This window comes from Ursus maritimus, unplaced genomic scaffold, assembly GCF_017311325.1.
Source record: "Ursus maritimus isolate PB19 unplaced genomic scaffold, ASM1731132v1 scaffold_28, whole genome shotgun sequence".
In the NCBI taxonomy this organism is placed as follows: Eukaryota; Metazoa; Chordata; class Mammalia; order Carnivora; family Ursidae; genus Ursus; species Ursus maritimus.
The window spans coordinates 33,764,911-33,785,454 of NW_024425341.1; the positions used below are offsets into that span (position 1 = coordinate 33,764,911).

Below are 20,544 nucleotides of genomic sequence, written 5' to 3' on the forward strand. Positions count from 1 at the left end.
CCCTGCTAGTATCACGATAGAAACAGATAGACGTGTTGAGGGGCCTAATTAACATCATTATAAATTAATATTCTGTCAGGCCTCTAGAAGGACTTCTGGTGTTTTACCCTCCTTTTAAAACGCAGCTCGTGAAGCACATCCTTACTTCCTCCCTGTTGTTGTGGGGCAGTTCGGGGTGTCCGTGTGGGCCGGTCCCATAGCAATGCTGGACGGCTCACAACAGGAACTCTGCTTGACTTAGCTCAACAGTGACAGCGGCAGATGCCACAAAGCAAAACTAACCGGGAAGACCTTCCGCATTCACGCTAAACCATACATTCGGGGGACTTGAATTGTGCCATGAGTTTTATTAACCCGAGAATGGCTTTGTCCGTCGAGTGCCTTTTCTTTCAGTGCAGTTCATACAAACTCAGTGCTTCGGGATTTGTGCCTGCGCGCACACGGCGCTCACCATCACGGAATTGGGAAGAGTAAATCTGTCTGTGTGTGGCAGGCGTCTCATGCCCAAGGACAGGTATCCATGATTGACAGTAAACCCTAAATGCCGGATCATGTGGAAGGATGATACAGTGTCCACAAAGAGAGGAAATACCGTGCAAAGTTCAGATTTTGTATGTGAGCATTGGCAAAGCGCTGCAGTAAACTGGCATTTTCTTCACATTAGTCGCGGTGCAAAAGAAGGCGGTTTTTAAAGCAAAGAGTAATCTCTGGAATTTCGCATAAAGACTCTTGTTAGTTTCAGGCTTTTTGCATGATGTTGCTCCTTTGTGGGGAACCAACAAAAAGCAAACTCCATCCATTTTTACTTCCTTAATATCAAAGGAAAATGGAATGTTTCAGAGATTCCTTGTGCAAAACAAGAGGTAGAAATTTAGAAACTAATCAACATTTCTGCTTACTGTGTTTGTTCTAAGTCATATTGTTTCTAATTTTGGAAAGTATCTGTTAACTTCTTTTTCTTTTGTGTTACTTCTTAGTATGTCATAGTATGTTCCCATTTTCAAGATAGCAGCAGAATTGAGTGCTTAATTTTGTTTGATATCTGGGACTCTTATTCTATTTATATCTTGTAATTTGGATAAGAATTAAATTCCAAGATTTTGAAATTTATACATATGTGTTTAATGGTTTTACTTATGGATAGAGTGCGGAGAAAAGATAGATACTTATCCAGGTACAGAAAATAAAGCATCTAATTGATTTTTGAAGTAACACTGCAAAGAAATTTTTATGTTAAAATTTCCAGGAATGGAAACGTCTGAATTTTTTAACTGAGTTCATAATTACACGTATACTTATAGACGTAATTCTAGTCTTAGAACAGTGACAGTTAATAAAATGGTTATTATCTGTTGAGCAATTAATAGGAAAAACTGGATTGTTTCCAAGTGTAGTCAAATTACCATAATTTGTAATCATAACCCATGTTCTGAAGCTTTTGTGACTTCTCATTCTTGGAGTGATAAATATATTCATGTCATACGCTGAAACATGTTGATTTGGTACCAGGATAGCACTTCTGTAATACCACTCTTGTCATTTAAACTTACGTATCCGTGTTTTATTCATTTCTTCAGGATGCATGTGCGTTTTAGGCAGCACTGATAAAGGAGTGAGGGAAAGAGAACAATAATATGCAAGGTAACCTGGCACAGGGGCTTTGTCTAATAATCAGCTTCATCAACGGAGTCAGAGATCAGTCTTATAGACAGTGTATGAAGACAAGGCCACTTCCTGTGGTAAGGGGATTTTTTGATATAGTGTCTAATTCCTTTGTCAATTTTCCTGGGCAGTTTACGATATAAGATGGAATTTAAGCACAACCAAGAGCAAAGTTCTTTGACTCGGATTGCGTTCAGATTGACTCCAGGTTTGCAAAAGTAAATCGGACGAGTTGCCATGTTATTGGATGCGTTGCCTACCATGTCTGGGGCTCCTTTCACTCATCTAATATATACTGGAGCGCCCCATTCGTCGAGCATTATGCTGTTCAATTCTCTTTTAAGCTTCACAATCCGCCGCCCCCCCCCCTTAAGAAAAGATTGGGAAATGGGTTTTTAAGGTTAGGAACCTGCTCTAGGTTGTACAGCAGGCAGGTGGAGGACAAGGAATTGAACCCAGCGGGTCTCTGATGCCAAATTTCAAGCTCTTAACTTCTGAGCCACTGGTTCCCAAATTTTCCATAATTACCTGGAAAACTTGATTAAACATGCATTGCTGGGCCCTTGAGTTTCCGATTCTGCAGGCCTCTGCTAGGGCCCAAGAATTTGTTATTTCTAACTGGTGCCTAGATGTTGATGCTGCGGGCCGTGAGGACCGGACCTGGAGAATTACTGCCTGTCTCCATTCCGCTGAAGAACAAATAAGAGAATTTATGCGTTGTGCCTGTACTGATAATCTCTGACATTTGTTCAGATATTTGAAAGCCTATCACGTGGAATTAAGATCACACTAGCTCTCTCTGGCACGAAGGGAAAAAACTAGCACCAGTGGGTAAAAGTTAGAGGGAGACCAGACCTCGGGTCACCGCAGAAAAGAACTGTCCCAGAGCCCAAGCAGGTACAAAGATGACATGAACTCAGTCTGGAGAAACAGGCCTGGTTGGGCTCCCCAGTCATGCTCCTCAGCAGCTATGAAACGTTGCGTGAGCCATTTAGATCATGGCGCCCCAGGCTCCTCCTTGACCCGGTGTACTGGGCTCAGGGCCGTCCCTGTCTGGCAGTTCTCCTAATACGGCTCATTTGAAGAATTTAAGAATTCTCAGACTATTTACCATGTCCTAGACACTGTTATAAGTTAACTCCATTTTAATCTCACATTAATCTTAGGAGGCAGTTAAATTTGTAGGGAGAGGATAAGGGAATGTGATCACCACTTAAAAGAGAGGGAACCTGGGGTGGATGGAGCCTCCCAGTAAGGTGGTCTCCTAGCGCCTCAGGGGCATTGCTGCTGCTTCTCATTATTACTTCCGTCAGCTGAACTGGTTTCAAAGCCCAGTGTCCCCGGAGCTATGGCCAGAACCAGATTTCAGGCTCTGGGAACACTGAGTGAAAAGGAGAGACACTCCCTTGGTTTCATCCAGTGGTGTTTTATGTCTTTGGAGGGTGCTGTTGCTGGTGAGGCCTGGGAAGAAAGGGTTTCCTTCCTTTTCATATAGTTCTCCCAGCATTCTGAAGGGTAGGTGACACTGTCATTCTGATGAATGGTGAGATTCTGGAAGCGGGCTGTATTTCAGTTGAACTATGACATTGTTGATATTCATTAGCATGGATAAACGGGATTCCAGGTGATTCTGTAGGAGCTGTGTCAGTGGTGCCTTTGCGCTAAATCAGAAGGTGTGTCAGCGGATGTTGGCCACCCAGCAACAGGGCATTCACTAATCTGTAGTGTTAGCCTGCCCGTGGCTGCTCTAACAGCCAAGGAAAATCTCAGAATCAAAAATGAAGGAAGTGAGAGAGAAAAATCAACCCAAAATTAAGTTTGAAACCCGTACTCTGCTTAGGAACCTGTAGTTTTCCCCTGTTCATTTTAAAGCTTAAAGCATAAGGCAGCTTCAGAAGTTAACATCACGTTGATACATAAATACTTTGTGTGTTTGCTTCCATTAAAAATTGTGTTGAGTGACTGGTATGTGTAACAGACTTATAAAAATAAAATATACTTGTCCCCCCTGTCAAGGAGAATCCATAGTGGACCTCACATCAAGTAAGTATTCAGTTAATTTATACAAGAGCATCTCGATCTGGAGTTAGTGTAGCCTGATACGTATCTTGTCTTAGTTACTGGTGTGATGATTTCCGTGATGCCAGGAATTGTCCTGGGACAAATTTTTCTTTGCCATGGGAGAGCCATTTAGCTGGACAGCTAGAGCTGGGTCCCAGGCCTCCTTACTGTCAGCTTGGACTTCCTCCTGATTTAGAAGGGCCTTTTTTATTTATTGTATGGATTCATCTCCCAGTCCTAAGCTGTGAAATTTGCAAAAGGTATTATGACTTATTGTTACTTTTTTGGATTTTCATCTGTTTTATCCTTGTATTTTTTTCCTTTAAGATTTCAAACACAGCAGTGCCAACTCAAGACACAATCAAGAACAAAAGGGAAATGCCCCCTAGACACATCTCTGCTTGTGGTTTGGGTGCTGAATGTTGGCCTGTATGTTTCAATGAAAGAATCACCTGTGCGTTATTCTGGTGTGTTGCAGGTTAACGAAGCCCTTGTCGTTTGCGGACTGTGTTGGGGATGAACTGCCGTGGGGATGGGAAGCAGGGTTTGACCCGCAGATTGGCGTCTACTACATCGATCACGTCAACAGTAAGTTTTTCTTTTTTGTAAAAGTAACACTCCCCCCCCCCAATCTAGAATCGTTAAAAGCGTAAACCCTCTACAAAGTGAATTTCTTTATTTTAAACTCCACTTTCTCAGTGACTAATATTACCTGAAATGCCTGTTTTGGAATCTGGGGCATGTATGTACGTTGGGCTTAGGAGGGCAGAGACGGAGAAATGAATCTGTGTGTGTGTCTGTCTGCCTGGTGGGAGGGGAGTGTTCTCGAGCGCAGGTGTGGGGTCAGTGGAGACTGTGAACCGTGAGGATCCTCATCCCGTGACCACTGCCCTTCAGAGTGAGGTTGCTCCTTTTCTTGTCCTTGCCACGGGCAGAGTCAGGCATGCTGGGCATGCGTGCAGCCAGGTCCCGTGGCTGCGTGGGTGCTGTGGTGGGGAGGGGAAGGTTTGACATCAGCACCTCTAGAAGATGCCGCTGTACCTCAGAAAAGACCTAAACCCTTGTTTCGTTTTGTTTCCTGATTTCTTTGTGGTTGCAAGGGGAGCACCTCTCACTTTAACAGCTTTTTAATCTGTCGGATCGCTGGCGTGGTAGGTCTAGGGCAGATTGCTGTGGCCATGAATAACTTTTCAAAACACATACTCAAAGTATTATTTATATGTCTCTGTGTGTGTGTGTTTATATTTATGTTTGGCTCCCTGCTCACCCCTTTAAAAAATTTATTCAGATGAATGCATGAATTCACTGATACTCATTTTGCTTATTTCACTTAAAAATGAGGATTTTGAGAGGCGCCGGGATGGCTCAGTTGGTTAAGTGTCAGCCTTCAGCTCAGGGCATGATCTCAGGGTCCTGGGATTGAGCCCCAAATGGGGCTCCCTGCTCAGTGGGGAGCCTGCTTCTCCCTTTCTTCCCAGCTTGTGTTCTCTCTCGCTCTCTCTCTCAAGTGAATAAATAAAATCTTTGTAAAAAGTAAGGTGTTTCAGTAATACATAATGATTTATACTCCATTATCTTCTTTCTCATAGGTCTATTACATTAAAAGTTTATCTAATATAAGTACTCTTTAGGGGCACCTGGGTGGCTCATTCAGTTAAGCGTCTGGCTTCGGCTCAGGTCATGATCCCAAGGTCTTGCCCCACGTTGGGCTCAGCAAGGATTCTGCTTTTCCCTCTGACCCTGCCCCTTCCCCCTGCTCATGCTCTCTCTCAGATAAATAAATACAACCTTTAAAAAATATATATAATACTCTTTAATATCTTTAGGAATACTGTGGTTGTAGAACAGTATCTTATTTGATGTGTGGTTGTTAGTGGTGGCTTGCAGCTGCCCTCGCGTAGGTATATGATGGAGTTTTTGAGAGGCACAAAAAGCCCATATTAATAACAGTGATCTCTTAGAAACCTAAGAATGTTAAATTTTTGAATCTGCTTACAGTACTTACATCAAATTTGAGAAAATATACCCCACTGATTCTCTGTCTTTTTTTTTATCTGTGCAAATACTCGCTTCCCAGGGTGCTTGGGAAGGGGCCCAGAACGGATGGAACTGCTCCACTCATGCCTGAGATTTGCAGAGCTGAAGGCGTGGGGTGTGTGCTGAGGTGGGGGGAGAAGGCTTTGTGCCCCCGAGCGATCTGCTGGGAGGCTCCAGTCCCAGTGCGGTTGGGATGCAGGACTCGCTTCCAGCAGTTCGTGCTGTGAGGAGGGGCTCTGCCTGGGAGACCACCGAGAGTGGATATAAAATGCCCCCCAACCCAGCGGCAGCCAGCGAGCCAGATAAGAGGACAGCTAGGCTGTCTGGTGTGGGGGATGCTGTTACAGCGCGGTGGGCGCGCAGGCAGAGTAGTGAGTCACTGTGCGCTGGAGGGCTGTAGAATCGTCCCATTCTCACGTGTACAGGGGACGGAGGGATCGAAGGAGCAGGGACTTGGAAGAGAGAGCTCGTAATCTGTTGTAGGAGAACATCTGGTGCATAGAGCTTGGGAACCAGCGTTTATGCACTCATTAGCTCAACGTAACTACAAGTAATAGTTTCTGTAAGCTGGGGCTCCTGGGTGGCTCAGTCGTTAAGTGTCTGCCTTCGGCTCAGGGCGTGATCCTGGAGTTCTGGGATCGAGCCCCACGTCAGGCTCTTCCACTGGGAGCCTGCTTCTTTCTCTCCCACTCCTCCTGCTTGTGTTCCCTCTCTCACTGGCTGTCTCTCTCTCTGTCAAATGAATAAATAAAATCTTTAAAAAAAAAATAGTTTCTGTAAGCTTTACTGGTTTGTAAAATGTGATTAGAGGAAATGTGACTTCTGTGTAGAGACATCTCTCCCCAAAAGCTTGTACAAATTCTATGAAGAATTCATCATTGTGGGTTTTAAAGTTAGCTTTCGTTTTTGTATTTTTTAGTAGACCTTTCTCTATTATTATATGCGGGTCTTATTGCTTATCAGTGACCGACATCCAAATACTGTAATGTTATAATGGAAGGGACTACTTTGGTAGAATTGCAGTTCGTTTTGAACAGTTGTGATTCCTGATGTCATTGCCGATAATTATTTATCTGGAATATCTGGAATGTATAACTATTTAAATCTCACTTTCATGTAAGTTTAGCTTTTTTTCCTTAAATATTTACAGAAGCAGAAACAAACCTCCCTGTCCTGGTTTGACAGAACTAAGCTCTCATGGCACTGAAATGAGAAGCTTAATTCCCTCAGCTTCCCTCTGGCTACCTGTGGACTCTCAGGTTCCTAAAGCCACCTTTTGGGCTTTCCCTCCTATCTCAGTGGAAGAAGGGTTCTCCTGGACCCTCATCCCCGAGAGCCCTCCGAATAACTTTTTTTTTTAATTTTTAAAGATTTTTATTTATTTGAGAGAAAGAGAGAGAGTGATGGCGAGAGAGACCACGAATGGGGAGGAGAGGGAGAAGCAGGCTCTCGGCTGAGCACGGAGCCCGATGTGGGACTCGATCCCAGGACCCCTGGATCATGACCTTTTCAGATGCTTAACCAATTGAGCCACCAGGCGCCCCTCTTAATAACTTTTATATCCCATTCCTTCTCTGTTGTTTCTTTGCCCATCGTTTTCTGGTTTTAAGAATTTCTCCCACCATTTCTTTATCTAGTGGTTCTTTTGTCTTCATATTTAAACACTAGAAACTCTCAAAATGAAACCAAACCAAAACTACCAAAAGAAACGAATAATAGCTCTCTCCCCCAATCCCATTCGTGCTTAAAAACCGTCGTTCAGCCCGAACCCCAACCAGCTGTGACCCTCTCTTTTCCCCTCCCCCGGGAAGCCTGCGTGAACTGCACTGTGGACACTGTTCTCCATCTTGTCACTGAGACTGGGCTCACCTGAGACCCCACAAATGGTCACATCCAGACAACACCGGGGTCTCCTCTTCCTTCATCCGACAGAGTCCCTTGTCACCGTGGGTTATTTCCTCTTCTTCTTTACTCCTTTGGATTTCATGATGCCTTCTATTGGAATTTTTTTTTTTTAACGTACCCAGCTGCTCTTGCCCTCTTTCCTTTCGCCTGTCCCCAGTGTCCAGATTTCTGTAGTCGCCGCCCTCTGTAGCCTGCAGATCCCCTTGGGTGATGACCTACGTTACTCCCTAAAGCCGATGGCTGCCAAATGTGTCTCTTAAGTCTTGTCCGGGGTTCCAGATGCACGCGGCTGATTCTCACAAGGTGGCTCTTTCCAGTCTGCCCCCACAGGCCCCCACGAGTGTGCCCTCCTCCGGCCTGCTGCGGCGCCGGACGACGTTGTCCCTGTGCCGTGTGCTTCCTTGGCTTTCTGCCTCCCTTTGCGATGGTTGGTTCCAGCCCCGAACGCTCTCTGCCCAGTGCCTGGGCCCTCCCTTGTGGCCACGTCCATCGAGGGCCCCTCTGCCCAGGCCTTGCTGCTTCCCACAGGCCTTCTCTGGCGTCCACCCTCCATCGTGCGGGCCCCCGCCCCCGTTCCGAGTGAGGTGCCCTGTCCAGGGATTTCTGCAGTGCCAGGCACTTAGGGATTTTTAAAAAGCATTTGTCACATTGCATTTGAATTATTTATTTGTATGTTTTCCTCACTATATTGTGAGCTTCTTGCGGACAGTGACTCTACATTTCTTTATCTTTGGTACCTCGTATTGTGATGAACTCTTTAGAAGGACGGAAGAGCTTTATTGTTTAACTCACACGTTGAAAGCTTGCTGTTTGTTTTTGAAGAAAGTAAAGTTCAAGTATAAATTACGCTTCAGAGAGTGCCCTCCTGAATATTTAAAAACTTAATTATTAGAATACAGGTTTTTAAGTCCCCCATTTTGCATTAGTGCAATAATGGTATCCCAGTGGCCTGATGGATTTACTGTGCCCTAAAGTGCCCCAATTACCCACATCAAGTAGTTTTCCCACTAAAAAGGATCTGGTCCATTATCTCATTAATCTTAAAGACATTCCTGTGAAGTAGTTTAGGGAACAAATGGTATTATCTTCTCATAACAGCTGGTCCACACATATGTTGTGTCTTGACATTGTATAGTTTCAGCATTATTTTCTCTTTATTTACAAAAAAAAAAAAAAGAAATAAAAGCTGTTTGGCTGTTTAATACTATTTCTGTGTAACACTGTTAAATATCTCGATGTAAAAAATTTGACTTTGACAATGAGTATCTTAGGCCTTAGGTGTTTTGTGATGGAATTCTTTAGTGGGTTTGTGTGGAGCAAGGGTATAGATATTGGTGGGGGATATTTGTAACTAAAAGGCAATTGTGAAATGCTGTTTATAAGGCTTTGATATTATCACCGTAAGCAGAAATAAGTCACTTTTTGGGTACCTCTAGAGTTGTACCTTAATTTTTTTGTCTTTCTTTTGGTAATGGAGATCTATTTCCATAAAAGAAAATGCACAGCTTTTAAGTGTGCATTTCAGTGAATTGTGGCAGGTGTGTAAATCTTTTGTAACTGCCTCTCCAGTCAAGATGCAGAATAATCTCATCACCCAGTAAGTTCTTTCCTGTCCCTTCCAGCCGCCCCTTCCCCAGTGCTATCGATTGTTCGGATTTCTGTCGTAGCTGCTTGGTTTCACCTGTTCTAGAACACCATGTGAACTGAGTACATTCAGTCCTGTGGATGGAATCTTTCACTCAACATGCTTTTAAAGGAACAGACTGCTGATACTGTGTCGTGGATGAATATTCATAGTACCTTTATCTGACCAAGAACCCACAGCCGGACCATATAAAGGACTCCTAAAAATCAACATGAAGAAGACAAATAACCCGACTTAGACACTTTCTCAACTCCCTCCTCCGTCATCTTGCCCCCTGATCTCTGGCTCCCATGGAGCCTCTTTTCCTGGTATTCTAGCAAGTACGAATCGGCTTTAGCCTCGCCACACACTGTCGAATGCTCCCCAGGACTGCCTGGGTCTCAGGACGGAGCGGGGAGCAAATGAGCCTGCGGTGGGCTGCCACCACACCACCAACCGCCAACCCCTGTCGCCAGCCGCCATGCAGCTCATTCCCGGGCTTCTCGGGGATGGTCGTGGGCACCCCCTCGGGCCTCTGACAAGATAGAGTGGGTTTTGTCTTGGAGCTTTTTTTGTCTGCACCCATTTGCAGTACCTGTGGATATGGGAAATACAAGGGATGAGGGGCGTATAAAACAACAACAAAACAGGACTTGTTCCTGCATGATTGTTCTGTGAGGCCCAACTTCCTTCCACAGTCCTCCTTGCTCTTACTTACTGTGTAGCGTCTTCCTTGGATTGTTTTATGTGTGTGATCCTTGGTGGTGGTGGTGGTCGTGGTTGTCGGTTTGTTCCGCTTTGCTGTCCTTGGTTTTTGGTTGGAGTCCGTGGGAGAGATTGGATGGCGCGCGCTTACTCCATATTATTACCTGCACCGACCTCCTCTGTGTCGGTTTTGAAGCGTCCCATGTTGTGTTGAAATTTGATGACAGTTCCTCAAGTGTGTGTAATATTTTATATGGAGCTGTTTCCTTTAGAAGAAGGGGAATAAATTTGGGGCCCTCCTAGTTCATCTCTGTTGTATTTCATCCTTTATATTTTCCTAGGAGGATAAACTATTAAGCTATTTTATAAAGAAAATTTTTAGATACTTAAAATATCCGAGAGAAACGTATGATGGCTGTGGTGATCCATATTTTTAGTGAGTGCAACTAATAGTTGTTAGTAATCTGTGTAATAATCTGCATGTTTCATATAGTTGTCATTTTGGGGATCTATTCCCAGTCCCAATTGTCCCTTCCTTCCACGTAGATGGAGGGGGATAAAGATGACGGTGCCTTTCTTCCCGCGCCTGGAACCTTCCTTCCTGCAGACCATTCCTTCTCTCTCCCCTCATTTGCTGTACTGAGAGTCCCCACATCTTCTTTCTCAAACATGTGACCTTGCCCTCACCCCCCAGCACGCTACGCTGTCCTTTACCTACAGCACTGTTCTTCGCCGTTACCATACAAACGACTCTTCTGCCTCTGTTCGTGGCTCTGGATTGTCCTAGTATTTTGTCAGACATTTCATTTCTAGGGCACTGCTACCTGTTTTGCCCTCAAGACTTCAAAACAAGCAAGTACAAAATGGGATTCTTCCAGACTTCTTCATATTAATAACACACACAAAGACACACACACACACACACACACAAAGACACACACACACACACACACACAGAATTTTAAATACGTTTTTTTATACCTGCCGGATTATATGTATGGTTTTATAAACTTTTTTCTCTTAACATGTAATCTTTTATCAAAAAACTTTCTGCACAATCATATTGACTCTTATAGTAGTTAGTAGAGTTCTGTGGACACAGTAGAACCTCACGTTTCTGTCAGATAATATTCCTCAAATACAGCTAAGATCCTTTCCTGGCCTTGCCTAGAACCTTCGTGGCGCACCATCGCTTTCAAAATGAGTTTCATGTTTATTAACCTGGTGTTCAAGAAACCACAGACCAGTCCCTCTTGGAGTAGTGGGGAAGAAATGAGACAACATGGCAGAGTGTGGGAAGAACCACCGTTGGGCTGGCAGAGCGATCGAGAACAAGTAGAAGAGTCCTCTCCATTTTTTAGGGTGTAGCCATGGCCGCTAGAGATGGTGCTTTGAGATGATACCCAAAGAATGACCGAGTTAACCAGGCCTGGAGAAAAAGGGGCTGGGGTTCGGTTTGGGGTTTGGGAGAAGGATACCTTCCCGGAAGAAGAGAAATCACAAGTTAAAGCCAAAGGTCTAGAGAGGCCACAGAGCGCAGAGCGTGATGAAAGGAAGAAATTCAGTGCCACCGAAGGCTGGTATGTGGGTTTGTGGGGGCCTTGAGGGGGGCCTGGAAAAGTAAAGGGCTACGTCCTGAGGGGCCATTGTCCGGAACCTTTCAGAGCCCTGTTCCATCAGTGCCTTTCCGTGGAACCTTGCTTTTTCAGCCAGAGCAAACCCTGTGTCTGAACTGCCATGGCTTTTAGCCTTCCTCCTCTCAAGGCCTCTATCAGTTTTTACTGGACAAACTCATTGTGTTTTTTCTAACTCGTGTGTCACAATTTCTTCTATATTTTGTAAGTTCCTTGAAAGGAGGGCCTCACACCCGAACATCTCGTTTCCCCTACATTGCATGTGGTAGATGATCGGTACTTGTCTGCAGAAGCACGACAGGTGATAAGCTCAGCGGGTAGTTCCTAAGAAGAAAGAGAAGGGCTCATACTTGTGTGACCCATTCTTCCTGAGCACAGCAGAAGGAACAGAAATAGGCATGACAGAATCTAATGTCGTCTTCCATGATAAGCTCTCGTAGCTCACAACCCGTTCTCTGTCTTTGAAGTTGCACATCCACAACTGATGGAGTGTGAACTCCCTTCAGCTATGGGACGTTTCCGCAGACATCATGCAAATCATACTGCATTCTAATACAATGATTTCCCAAGGTCACCAGGTCTTAATGCAAAAATACCACATTTTTATAATACTTTTTTTAAAAGTATTTACATTTAATAAATATTCTTTACAAATACATTCAACAAACACAGCCGATCAAAGTGAAGCACCATCCTGCTTTATGAAGCCTTCTTCTGCGCTGCCTCCGGGAGCCCTCTTTTGGAGCTCACATTGGCATTGCACAGCGTTTCAGAAATGTCAGCGCTCCTGCTGCAGCTCGTGGAGCGTATGGTATTTACCCGCCTCCCGGAGTGTTCCTGCTGATCTCGCCAAGTAAATGCTGATCGTTTTTTTTTTAAGATTTTTTAAAATTTTATTTATTTGAGAGAGAGAGCACGAGCAAGGAGGAGAGGCAGAGAGAGAAGTAGACTCTCCACTGAACTGGGAGCCCGACATGGGGCTTGATGATGACCCGAGCCGAAGGCAGACGCTTAACCTACTGAACCACCCAGGCGCCCCAGTGCTGATCGTTTATTATTATCATTGTTGTACTTTATTCATCTCAGTGTCAGTCCGTTTAACTTTCAGTGTTTTGTGGCAATTTAACTGTTGAACAGGTGTCTTGTGGAAAGTATGCCAGTTCCCCAATATGTAGGGAGAAGATGACTGGATGAAACCTCTGACGATATTGAGAGAGAGCTAGGAGTACATATCTTACTCTAACTATTGCAACTTATACATTTGTCACATTTTTCATATGCATTTTGAGTTTGTATTATCCTTTTGGCTGTCCAGTTTATTAGTTATATATCTCACTATAACATATTATCTCAAAACTTAGTGGCTCAAAATACATTTATTATCTCATGGTTCCTATGTGTCATGAATCCAGGCAAGGCTCAGTGGAATCTTCCAGCTCACGGTCTCATAGGCTGGCTGCCCTCAAGGTGGTAGCCAGACACCACTGGAGAAGGATCCACTTTCACGCTCACTCACATAATTGTTGGCAGGATTCAGTTCCCTGTTGGCTGGGGCCAGTGGTCCCCTCACTCCTTGCTACGTGGGCCTCTCCATAGGACAGCTCACAGCGTGGCAGTTGGGCTTCATTACAGCAAGGAAGCCAAGACGCGCCAAGGAGGGAGGGCACGCACAAGGTGGCAACCACAGCCCTTTGTAATCTAGTCCCAGGTCCTACCCATCACGTCCTCTCTCGTATTCATTAGAAACAGATCACTAGGTCTAACCCGCATTCAAGGGGCAAGAATATGAGGAGGTGAGGATTATTGCAGGTCAGCCACAGGTAGGAAAACTTTTCTAAGACCATAAGTGTCCATCTGGTAGTGGATGAGTTCTGTACTCTGAGTCAGCTTGCAGTTATATGTTGGAAACAATATAAATATTACATGTTTGGATAGCCAGAAACCTGGGTTATAATGAATATCTCAAATGGAGAAGTTTAGGCTCTTATTGGCTGATATCTGCCCATTCTCCTTATTCTCCAGCTGGTGAGGCTGCCCCACCGTTATGATGTCCATCAAGGCTGGAGGGGCTGTCCGATCAGGCTTATTCCCTCCTGCATTGCTTTAGGCATTGACTCCAAGTGTATTTTTTTCTCATAATTACATGAGATATGCCTCTTTTGCATGTTGAAATACTTACATCTTTAAAAATGAACGCTCAAATTACTACGGTGGAGGAAGCTCGACTTTTGTTATCGTTGGCTGTGAAGTGAAGGTTCCAGGCCTGAGGCAGTGGTTGCGGTGTATCTGGCCGACCCAGGCCATTTTGTTGATCTCTCAGGACCTCTCTAAGCCTTAAGGGGACCCAGGCTTCCCAGCCCGAACTACTTCAGTTTAGTGTTATCCCTTATCCTTAGAGACCAGCTTAGTTAGACATTTCCAGAACCAGCCTGACTCCTAGAGATTCTTGTGTCCACATCGGATCACCTCACATCATTGTCTGGGTTTTGACTTAGTGCAGCCTTTGGGGCCAACCAGAAACACCAAGTTGGGGTACGTTAAGACTGAGATTTACATGCAAAAACATTCTAAACACAGTACATGTCACTGGACATGCCAGCAAATTGGTAAATTAATTTTCCTGTCCTAATTTATCAGGAGCAGGTTCTCGGTGGCCCACCCATAGGACCCAGCTGTTTTGATAGTAAGTGATTTAATTTATAGACGTGACCGAAGGACGGCACAAAGTGGTCAGTGCCATCAAAGGAAGTTGTATTACTCACAGTTCCCAAGGGAAGGGGCGCACCACCCTTGCGGGGCCACAGTGGGAAGCAGCTGGGTCGGTCAGGAGGCAGGAGTGAAGGAGAGAGCGGAGGCCAGAGCCTTTGCTGGAGGAGTGTTTGAGGCAAGTTTGGGCAAGCTCAGGATTGGATATTTGGAGTAATTTCATGGAGAAGGCAGCATGTGAGCCATTGCAGAGGAGGGCTCATTGCAATCCCCTGTGCAACTTTTAAACCTACCAGTGCACCGGTTCTTCCCATAGAAACTCTCATTGAGCTTGGACTTTTTTTTTTTTTTTTTTTCAAGAGTTCTCTGGGTGATTCTAGTATGCAAAACAGCAGAACCAAGAACTGTGCCTTAGAGTATTCTCCAACCAGGCCTAGGGTTTGGTTTGTTGTTTCTTGTTTTTTGGGGGGTTTTTTTGTTTGTTTTTGGTTTGATTTTAAATTTCAAATCCACTCTGGACTGATTGATATTTTTGGAAAATTCAATAAAAATGAATTATTTGAAAAATAGGAAAAAAGGATAAAATGCGAACCCAAATATTAGTAGAGTCAACAATATACAATAACTGTATAAAATTGCCATAAGCATTTCAAAGTGTTCACTCGTGATTTTTTTTTTTTTTTAAGATTTATTTATTTGACAGAGAGAGACAGCCAGCAAGAGAGGGAACACAAGCAGGGGGAGTGGGAGAGGAAGAAGCAGGCTCCCAGTGGAGGAGCCGATGTGGGGCTCGATCCCAGGACCCCGGGATCACGCCCTGAGCCGAAGGCAGACGCTTAAAGACTAAGCCACCCAGGCGCCCCTCACTTGTGATTTCTATACTGATTGTGGTGGACATATAACAGAGTTCGGGACCCGTGTGGTCGGCCAGCAGAGACTCTGAGTAGCACCGATGTCGAGGGCAACGTGGCAAGAGTGTCCTGTGTTACGTAAAGGGAAACATGTGCCGTGGGAAGTAGATTGGGTTCAGATCACACAAGACCTTGGATGCTCCATAAATCGTTTGGCTTTTATTCTGTAGGTATTAGGGAGCCAGAGAATTCTTGAGATGAATGGCCAGATCCCAGCTAAGGAAGCTTCCTTTGGCAACTTTGTGTACGATGGCTTCACAGTGAGGATAGGTGTTAACAAGGATCTGAAAGGGGGCGGATGGTGTGGTGAACCACGAGGTAAAATCAAGCAAAAGCTGTAACATTTCTGGAGAGGTCACTTCATAAATACTAATGAACTGTTTAGAGGAGATAAGAATTAAAGCTAGCAACTTTTTTTTTTTAAGTTTTAATCATCCCCCAAAAATCAATAAATTCTAAAAATGAAGCCACCTAATGTATTTTCAGAAACCACACAGATTGAAGACCCACGAAAACAGTGGAGGGGAGAGCAGGAGAAGATGCTCCAGGACTATCTCTCGGTGGCTCAGGAGGCTCTCAGGACGCAGAAGGAGCTGTACCACGTGAAGGAGCAAAGACTGGCTCTGGCCCTCGATGAATACGTACGATTAAGCGATGCCTACAAGGAAAAGTCAAGTTCGCACACGAGCTGTAAGTACAGCGTGACTGCTCAGACTCTGGAAATGGGGACCGAAGTGTAGCTCAGAGAAGGCCACTTGGGTTTCGGTGGAGTTTCATCTTGAATCCTGCTCCTTCCTAGGCAGAAAGAGTCCCCTGAAGCCATGAGAGGGGTGAGGGCACCCCACAGACTTCTCAGCAAAACCCTCCGACTCCATTCCAGGCAGAAGTCCCCACCCCCCTCATTTGTGGATGATGAATCCCTTCTGGTTTTTGCTCCTTCCTCTGCCTGATTGCCTTTTATTTATTTATGAGTTAATTTCTACCCGTTCAGATCAAGGCAAATACTTTGGCCCCCTTTGCTACTCTTGTACAATATCTTAGCGGGAGGAGCTGGAGCTGTTGGCTGGAGTGAAGTTTCTGTTGATCACCCTCTCACGTCTCAGAAACTGATCACCTGGAGTAAAGAAGCAGTTTGGATGGGCTCAGAAGTTCCACTTAAGTTATAAGTTTCTGGGCAGCACAGCCCTGCCAAGCTGCGTGTGCTGTCAGATCCTCCAAGAGTTTATACGTAGGCATGAAATCCAGAGAAGAGTAAGCTCCACGGTCTTTATGACATTCCTCTTTCTTGAGTTTTTATTAAAAAAATGATAAAGGTTTGAAGATTACTTTTTATATTTAGGTGTCTGATGAATGACAATAAAGGAATTCTAAAGTAAGTATCCACAGAAGCATGTAAATCTTGTTTTTAGAGTTTGTAAATTCCAAGCCGAGAACTAGTTATGCAACTTGTAAAAGTTACCTTTTTTTTCCTTTTTTCTCTCCGAAAAGTATTCTCAGGATCTTCATCCAGTACTAAATATGATCCCGATATTTTAAAAGCGGAGATCTCCACTACACGATTAAGGGTAAGATTTTTTTTTTTTTTTTTAATTGTGGTTCTCCGTTTAACATGTGCATAGGATCTGAAGGTGATGGAAGGGGCTTCTGTGATCACCTGTCCTCTCCATTCGGTGCAGGAACCTCCTCCACTTTTTCCCACAGAGGGTGGCCGTCCTACCTTTGTGACCACATGTTCAGTGACCGACAGTGTCCTCATTATAGAGGCACGTGTTCCATGTCCCAGCACTTGTATTATCTGCAGTAGGTCAAGTGTATTATATATGCCTTGTATGTTCAATATGCTTATTTAATATAATACTAATATGACCTTTACAATATTCCCAATATATTTAGTGTATTAAATCAAAGTTCGAATCTCGGGAACTTCCATATCATGCTAAAATGTGTCTTCTAGGGTTCGGTGTCGTTGCTTTCCCACTGGACAGCCTGGTACTTAACAGGCGCCCACAAATCGTGTTCCCAAGTCACTCCGTCTCTAGGGTGAAACTTTACTAGTTCTTCACACTTCCTCATGGATAGTTTCCTGATCTTTACCCTAACTCTTTTGGACCACACTGCTGCTAAGACTAGAGCTTCCTTATCCTTGATTCTTGGAGTTGTAAAGACTGTTTGTCAAGCAACTACATTCGTGCAGCCAGTATCTCGATCATGAAATAGATTCTTACCGTGACTCCAGAGGCCCCCACTGAGACCCTGCATCGTCACAGCCCTTTTCCCTAAAGGTAACACTGGCCTCAGCAACACTGTGGGTGAATTTCCTACTCCTTTGAATTTTGTAAAACTGGAATGCTGCCGTATGTATTATTTCATGGCTTCTTTTGAACCACACTTCGAGATTCATCCACGTTAGCCTTTACTGCAGCAAGCATTCCACTTTTGTGTGTGTACCATCAATTCTTTCTCTCTTCTACTGTTGATGTACATTAGAGGTTCTTCCAATTTCTAGTCATTAAAGTATATGTCTTAATATACATTTCTGTGGTACATATCTTTTGGTGCCCATTGGCACACATTTTTGTTTGTTATGAAACCAGGAATAGAATCGCCGTGTCAGAGAACAGACACACTTCAATGTTAGCAGAGGCTGACAGAGAGCTTCGGGGCTCTGACTTCCTGATAACTGCCCTTAAAGCCTACACGACTTTCTACACAGCTTTAGCCTTCATCCCACGGGTTTTGAATTTTGTATTTTTACTATTAGTTCAAAATATTTTCTAACTCTTCATGATTTCTCATGTAAGGGTATTAATTTTTAAACAGTAGAGAATTTTCTTTTTTTTTTTTTAACTGATTTCAGCTCAGTTCCCCACTGTGTATTTCTCAGTTCTAAAATTTCTATTGGATTATTTTTTATCTCTACTTACTTGCCCAAATTCTGCACATGGATATGTAATTTTTTGAACAAAATAATCAGTCACTTTTAAATTCCATGTCTTTACTAATGCAGTGTCTAGACTTCCTACTTGTTGGATTCTTTGATTTGGTCTGGTTTTTTTTTCCTCGTGACTTTTGGTCACTATTTGGTCAAGCTTCTTATAGCTGCTTACTTTTTATTAAGAGCCACACATTATGTATGAAGAAGTATAAGGATAATTTGAAGTGTGGGATGATCTTGTCATCCTTCAGAGAGGATTTAGTGTTGCTTCTTATGGGCAGTAAGGCCAGGGGCAGGTAATTGTAATTTGGTCATGGTTCAAGCTATCTGAAATCTGGGCTTCATTCCTTTTCAAAGAGTAGGTCTCTTTCCACTTCACCCTTTCTCTTAGGGCAGAGGTCTTCAAAATCCCACCTGAACTTTGGGGATATTTTATGAGAGCTCTTCCTGCTCGATGGAAGCCAAACTCCAAATCTCTCCCCTGAACCTCTCAGCTCTGTGGGACTGCCAGTAGCTAGCTCTCTCCCTGTACCTCTGGCTTCAGTCACTGTGTTCTCCCAACTTGTCAGCTTCTCTGTTGTACCCTCAAATGCCTCCAAAGGAAAAACAACACCAAGTCTGGATCCTGACTATGGGCTTTCCTTACCTTTTGGGTTTTTAACACAAGTTCTTGCTGCCGTAGTAGTTCTCCAGTGTCTTCCTATAGACGTTTTGTTTTGTTTTCTTTCTCCCAACTTCTCTGTTTGTTCTCAGAGGAAGAGCATGAGAAAAGTTTGTACTTTTGGAAGCTAAACCTCTCTTCAGTTTGGATTTCTTGGTTTAATTTGTGAAAACATTATTAGAAATGTTCTGCGTCATTCTACCGGGAATATCCTTCCAGTGTATCACTGATACAATTACTCTGTCAGTCCACCCGCATTTCTCTGTACACTTCTTGAGAATATCATGGGACAGCTTGTCGGATGCCTTGTTGTTGTACCTCAGTCTGTATATATCTGTGATTTAAAAAAAGGAAATGAGGATATTTTGTTAAAACTTAACTCTTCGTAAACTTTAGTACTAACTGGAACTATGCACTTCTCGGGACATTATTCCGTATTATTATTGCCCTTTGAAATTTTAACAGTTTTTCACAGTTCTTATCTTTGTAAAACACGTTGTAAATGGAATAACCACAATAGGAAGAGCCTTCTATTTTTCCTTCTAGGAAAGATGAAAACTAAAGAAGAGATTTAAAAACAGAAGCATATAAGGTATCTCCTGCAGATAAACATTTAGAAGGAAATGAAGCCCCGTTCCAGTTGGGGGATCCCAGGAGATCCCAGTGGTCACATTCCCTGGACCTGTCTCCTAATGCAGCAGAATCTCTTAGATAAAGCTTGTTTTACACCAGGTTTGATGTACTCTTACTATCAGAAGCCTGTATTTCATCTATATATTTCATCACTGTGAGACCGCAAGAAGGTGCTTCCTTCCAGAGGAGGTTATAAGACATTCAGAGCTAGCTGTCACGGAAGATCAGAAGTGACACTCTCTTCATCTCTTTCACTAGTGAGTAGGTGCTTATTTAGCACTTCCCATCAGGGTAAATGCCTTTTTTTTTTTTTTTTTTGATGTAAAGTTCGATGATTCATTAGTTGCGTACAACACCCAGTGCACCATGCAATACATGCCCTCCTTACTACCCATCACCGGTCTATCCCATTCCCCCACCCCCCTCCCCTCTGAAGCCCTCAGTTTGTTTCTCATAGTCCACAGTCTCTCATGCTTCATTCCCCCTTCTGACTACCCCCCTTTCTTTATCCCTTTCTTCCCCTACGGATCTTGTTTCTCATAGTCCATAGTCTCTCATGTTTCATTCCCCCTTCTGATTACCCCCCCTTTCTTTATCCCTTTCTTCCCCTACCGATCATCCTAGTTCTTATGTTCCATAGATGAGAGAAATCGTATGATAGTTGTCTTTCTCTGCTTGACTTATTTCACTTAGCATTATCTCCTCCAGTGCCGTCCATGTTGTAGGGCGCCCCGAGAAATCATTCTTTTTGATAGCTGAGTAATATTCCATTGTATATATGGACCACAACTTCTTAATCCAGTCATCTGTTGAAGGGCATCTCGGCTCCTTCCATGATTTAGCTATTGTGGACAATGCTGCTATGAACATTGGGCTGCATATGGCCCTTCTCTTCACTATGTCTGTATCTTTGGGGTAAATACCCAGTAGTGCAATGGCTGAGTCATAGGGTAGCTCAATTTTTAACTTTTTAAGGGACCTCCACACTGTTTTCCAGAGTGGCTGTACCAACTTTCATTCCCACCAACAATGTAGGAGGGATCCCCTTTCTTCACATCCTCTCCAACCTT

At 43.8% G+C, this 20,544-nt stretch overlaps 1 protein-coding gene across 4 annotated transcripts in view; it reads left to right on the forward strand.

Annotated features, from left to right (window-relative positions):
• The window catches only part of WWC2 (WW and C2 domain containing 2), a 203,976-nt gene that overhangs the window by 92,709 nt on the left and 90,723 nt on the right, over positions 1–20,544 (forward strand). For all 4 annotated transcript variants that reach the window (XM_040643367.1, XM_040643368.1, XM_040643370.1 and 1 more), the window contains exons 2-4: positions 4,202–4,311; positions 15,732–15,935; positions 16,734–16,810. In XM_040643367.1, coding sequence (XP_040499301.1) covers positions 4,202–4,311; positions 15,732–15,935; positions 16,734–16,810 — 391 coding nt within the window. The remainder of the gene's footprint in view (positions 1–4,201; positions 4,312–15,731; positions 15,936–16,733; positions 16,811–20,544) is intronic.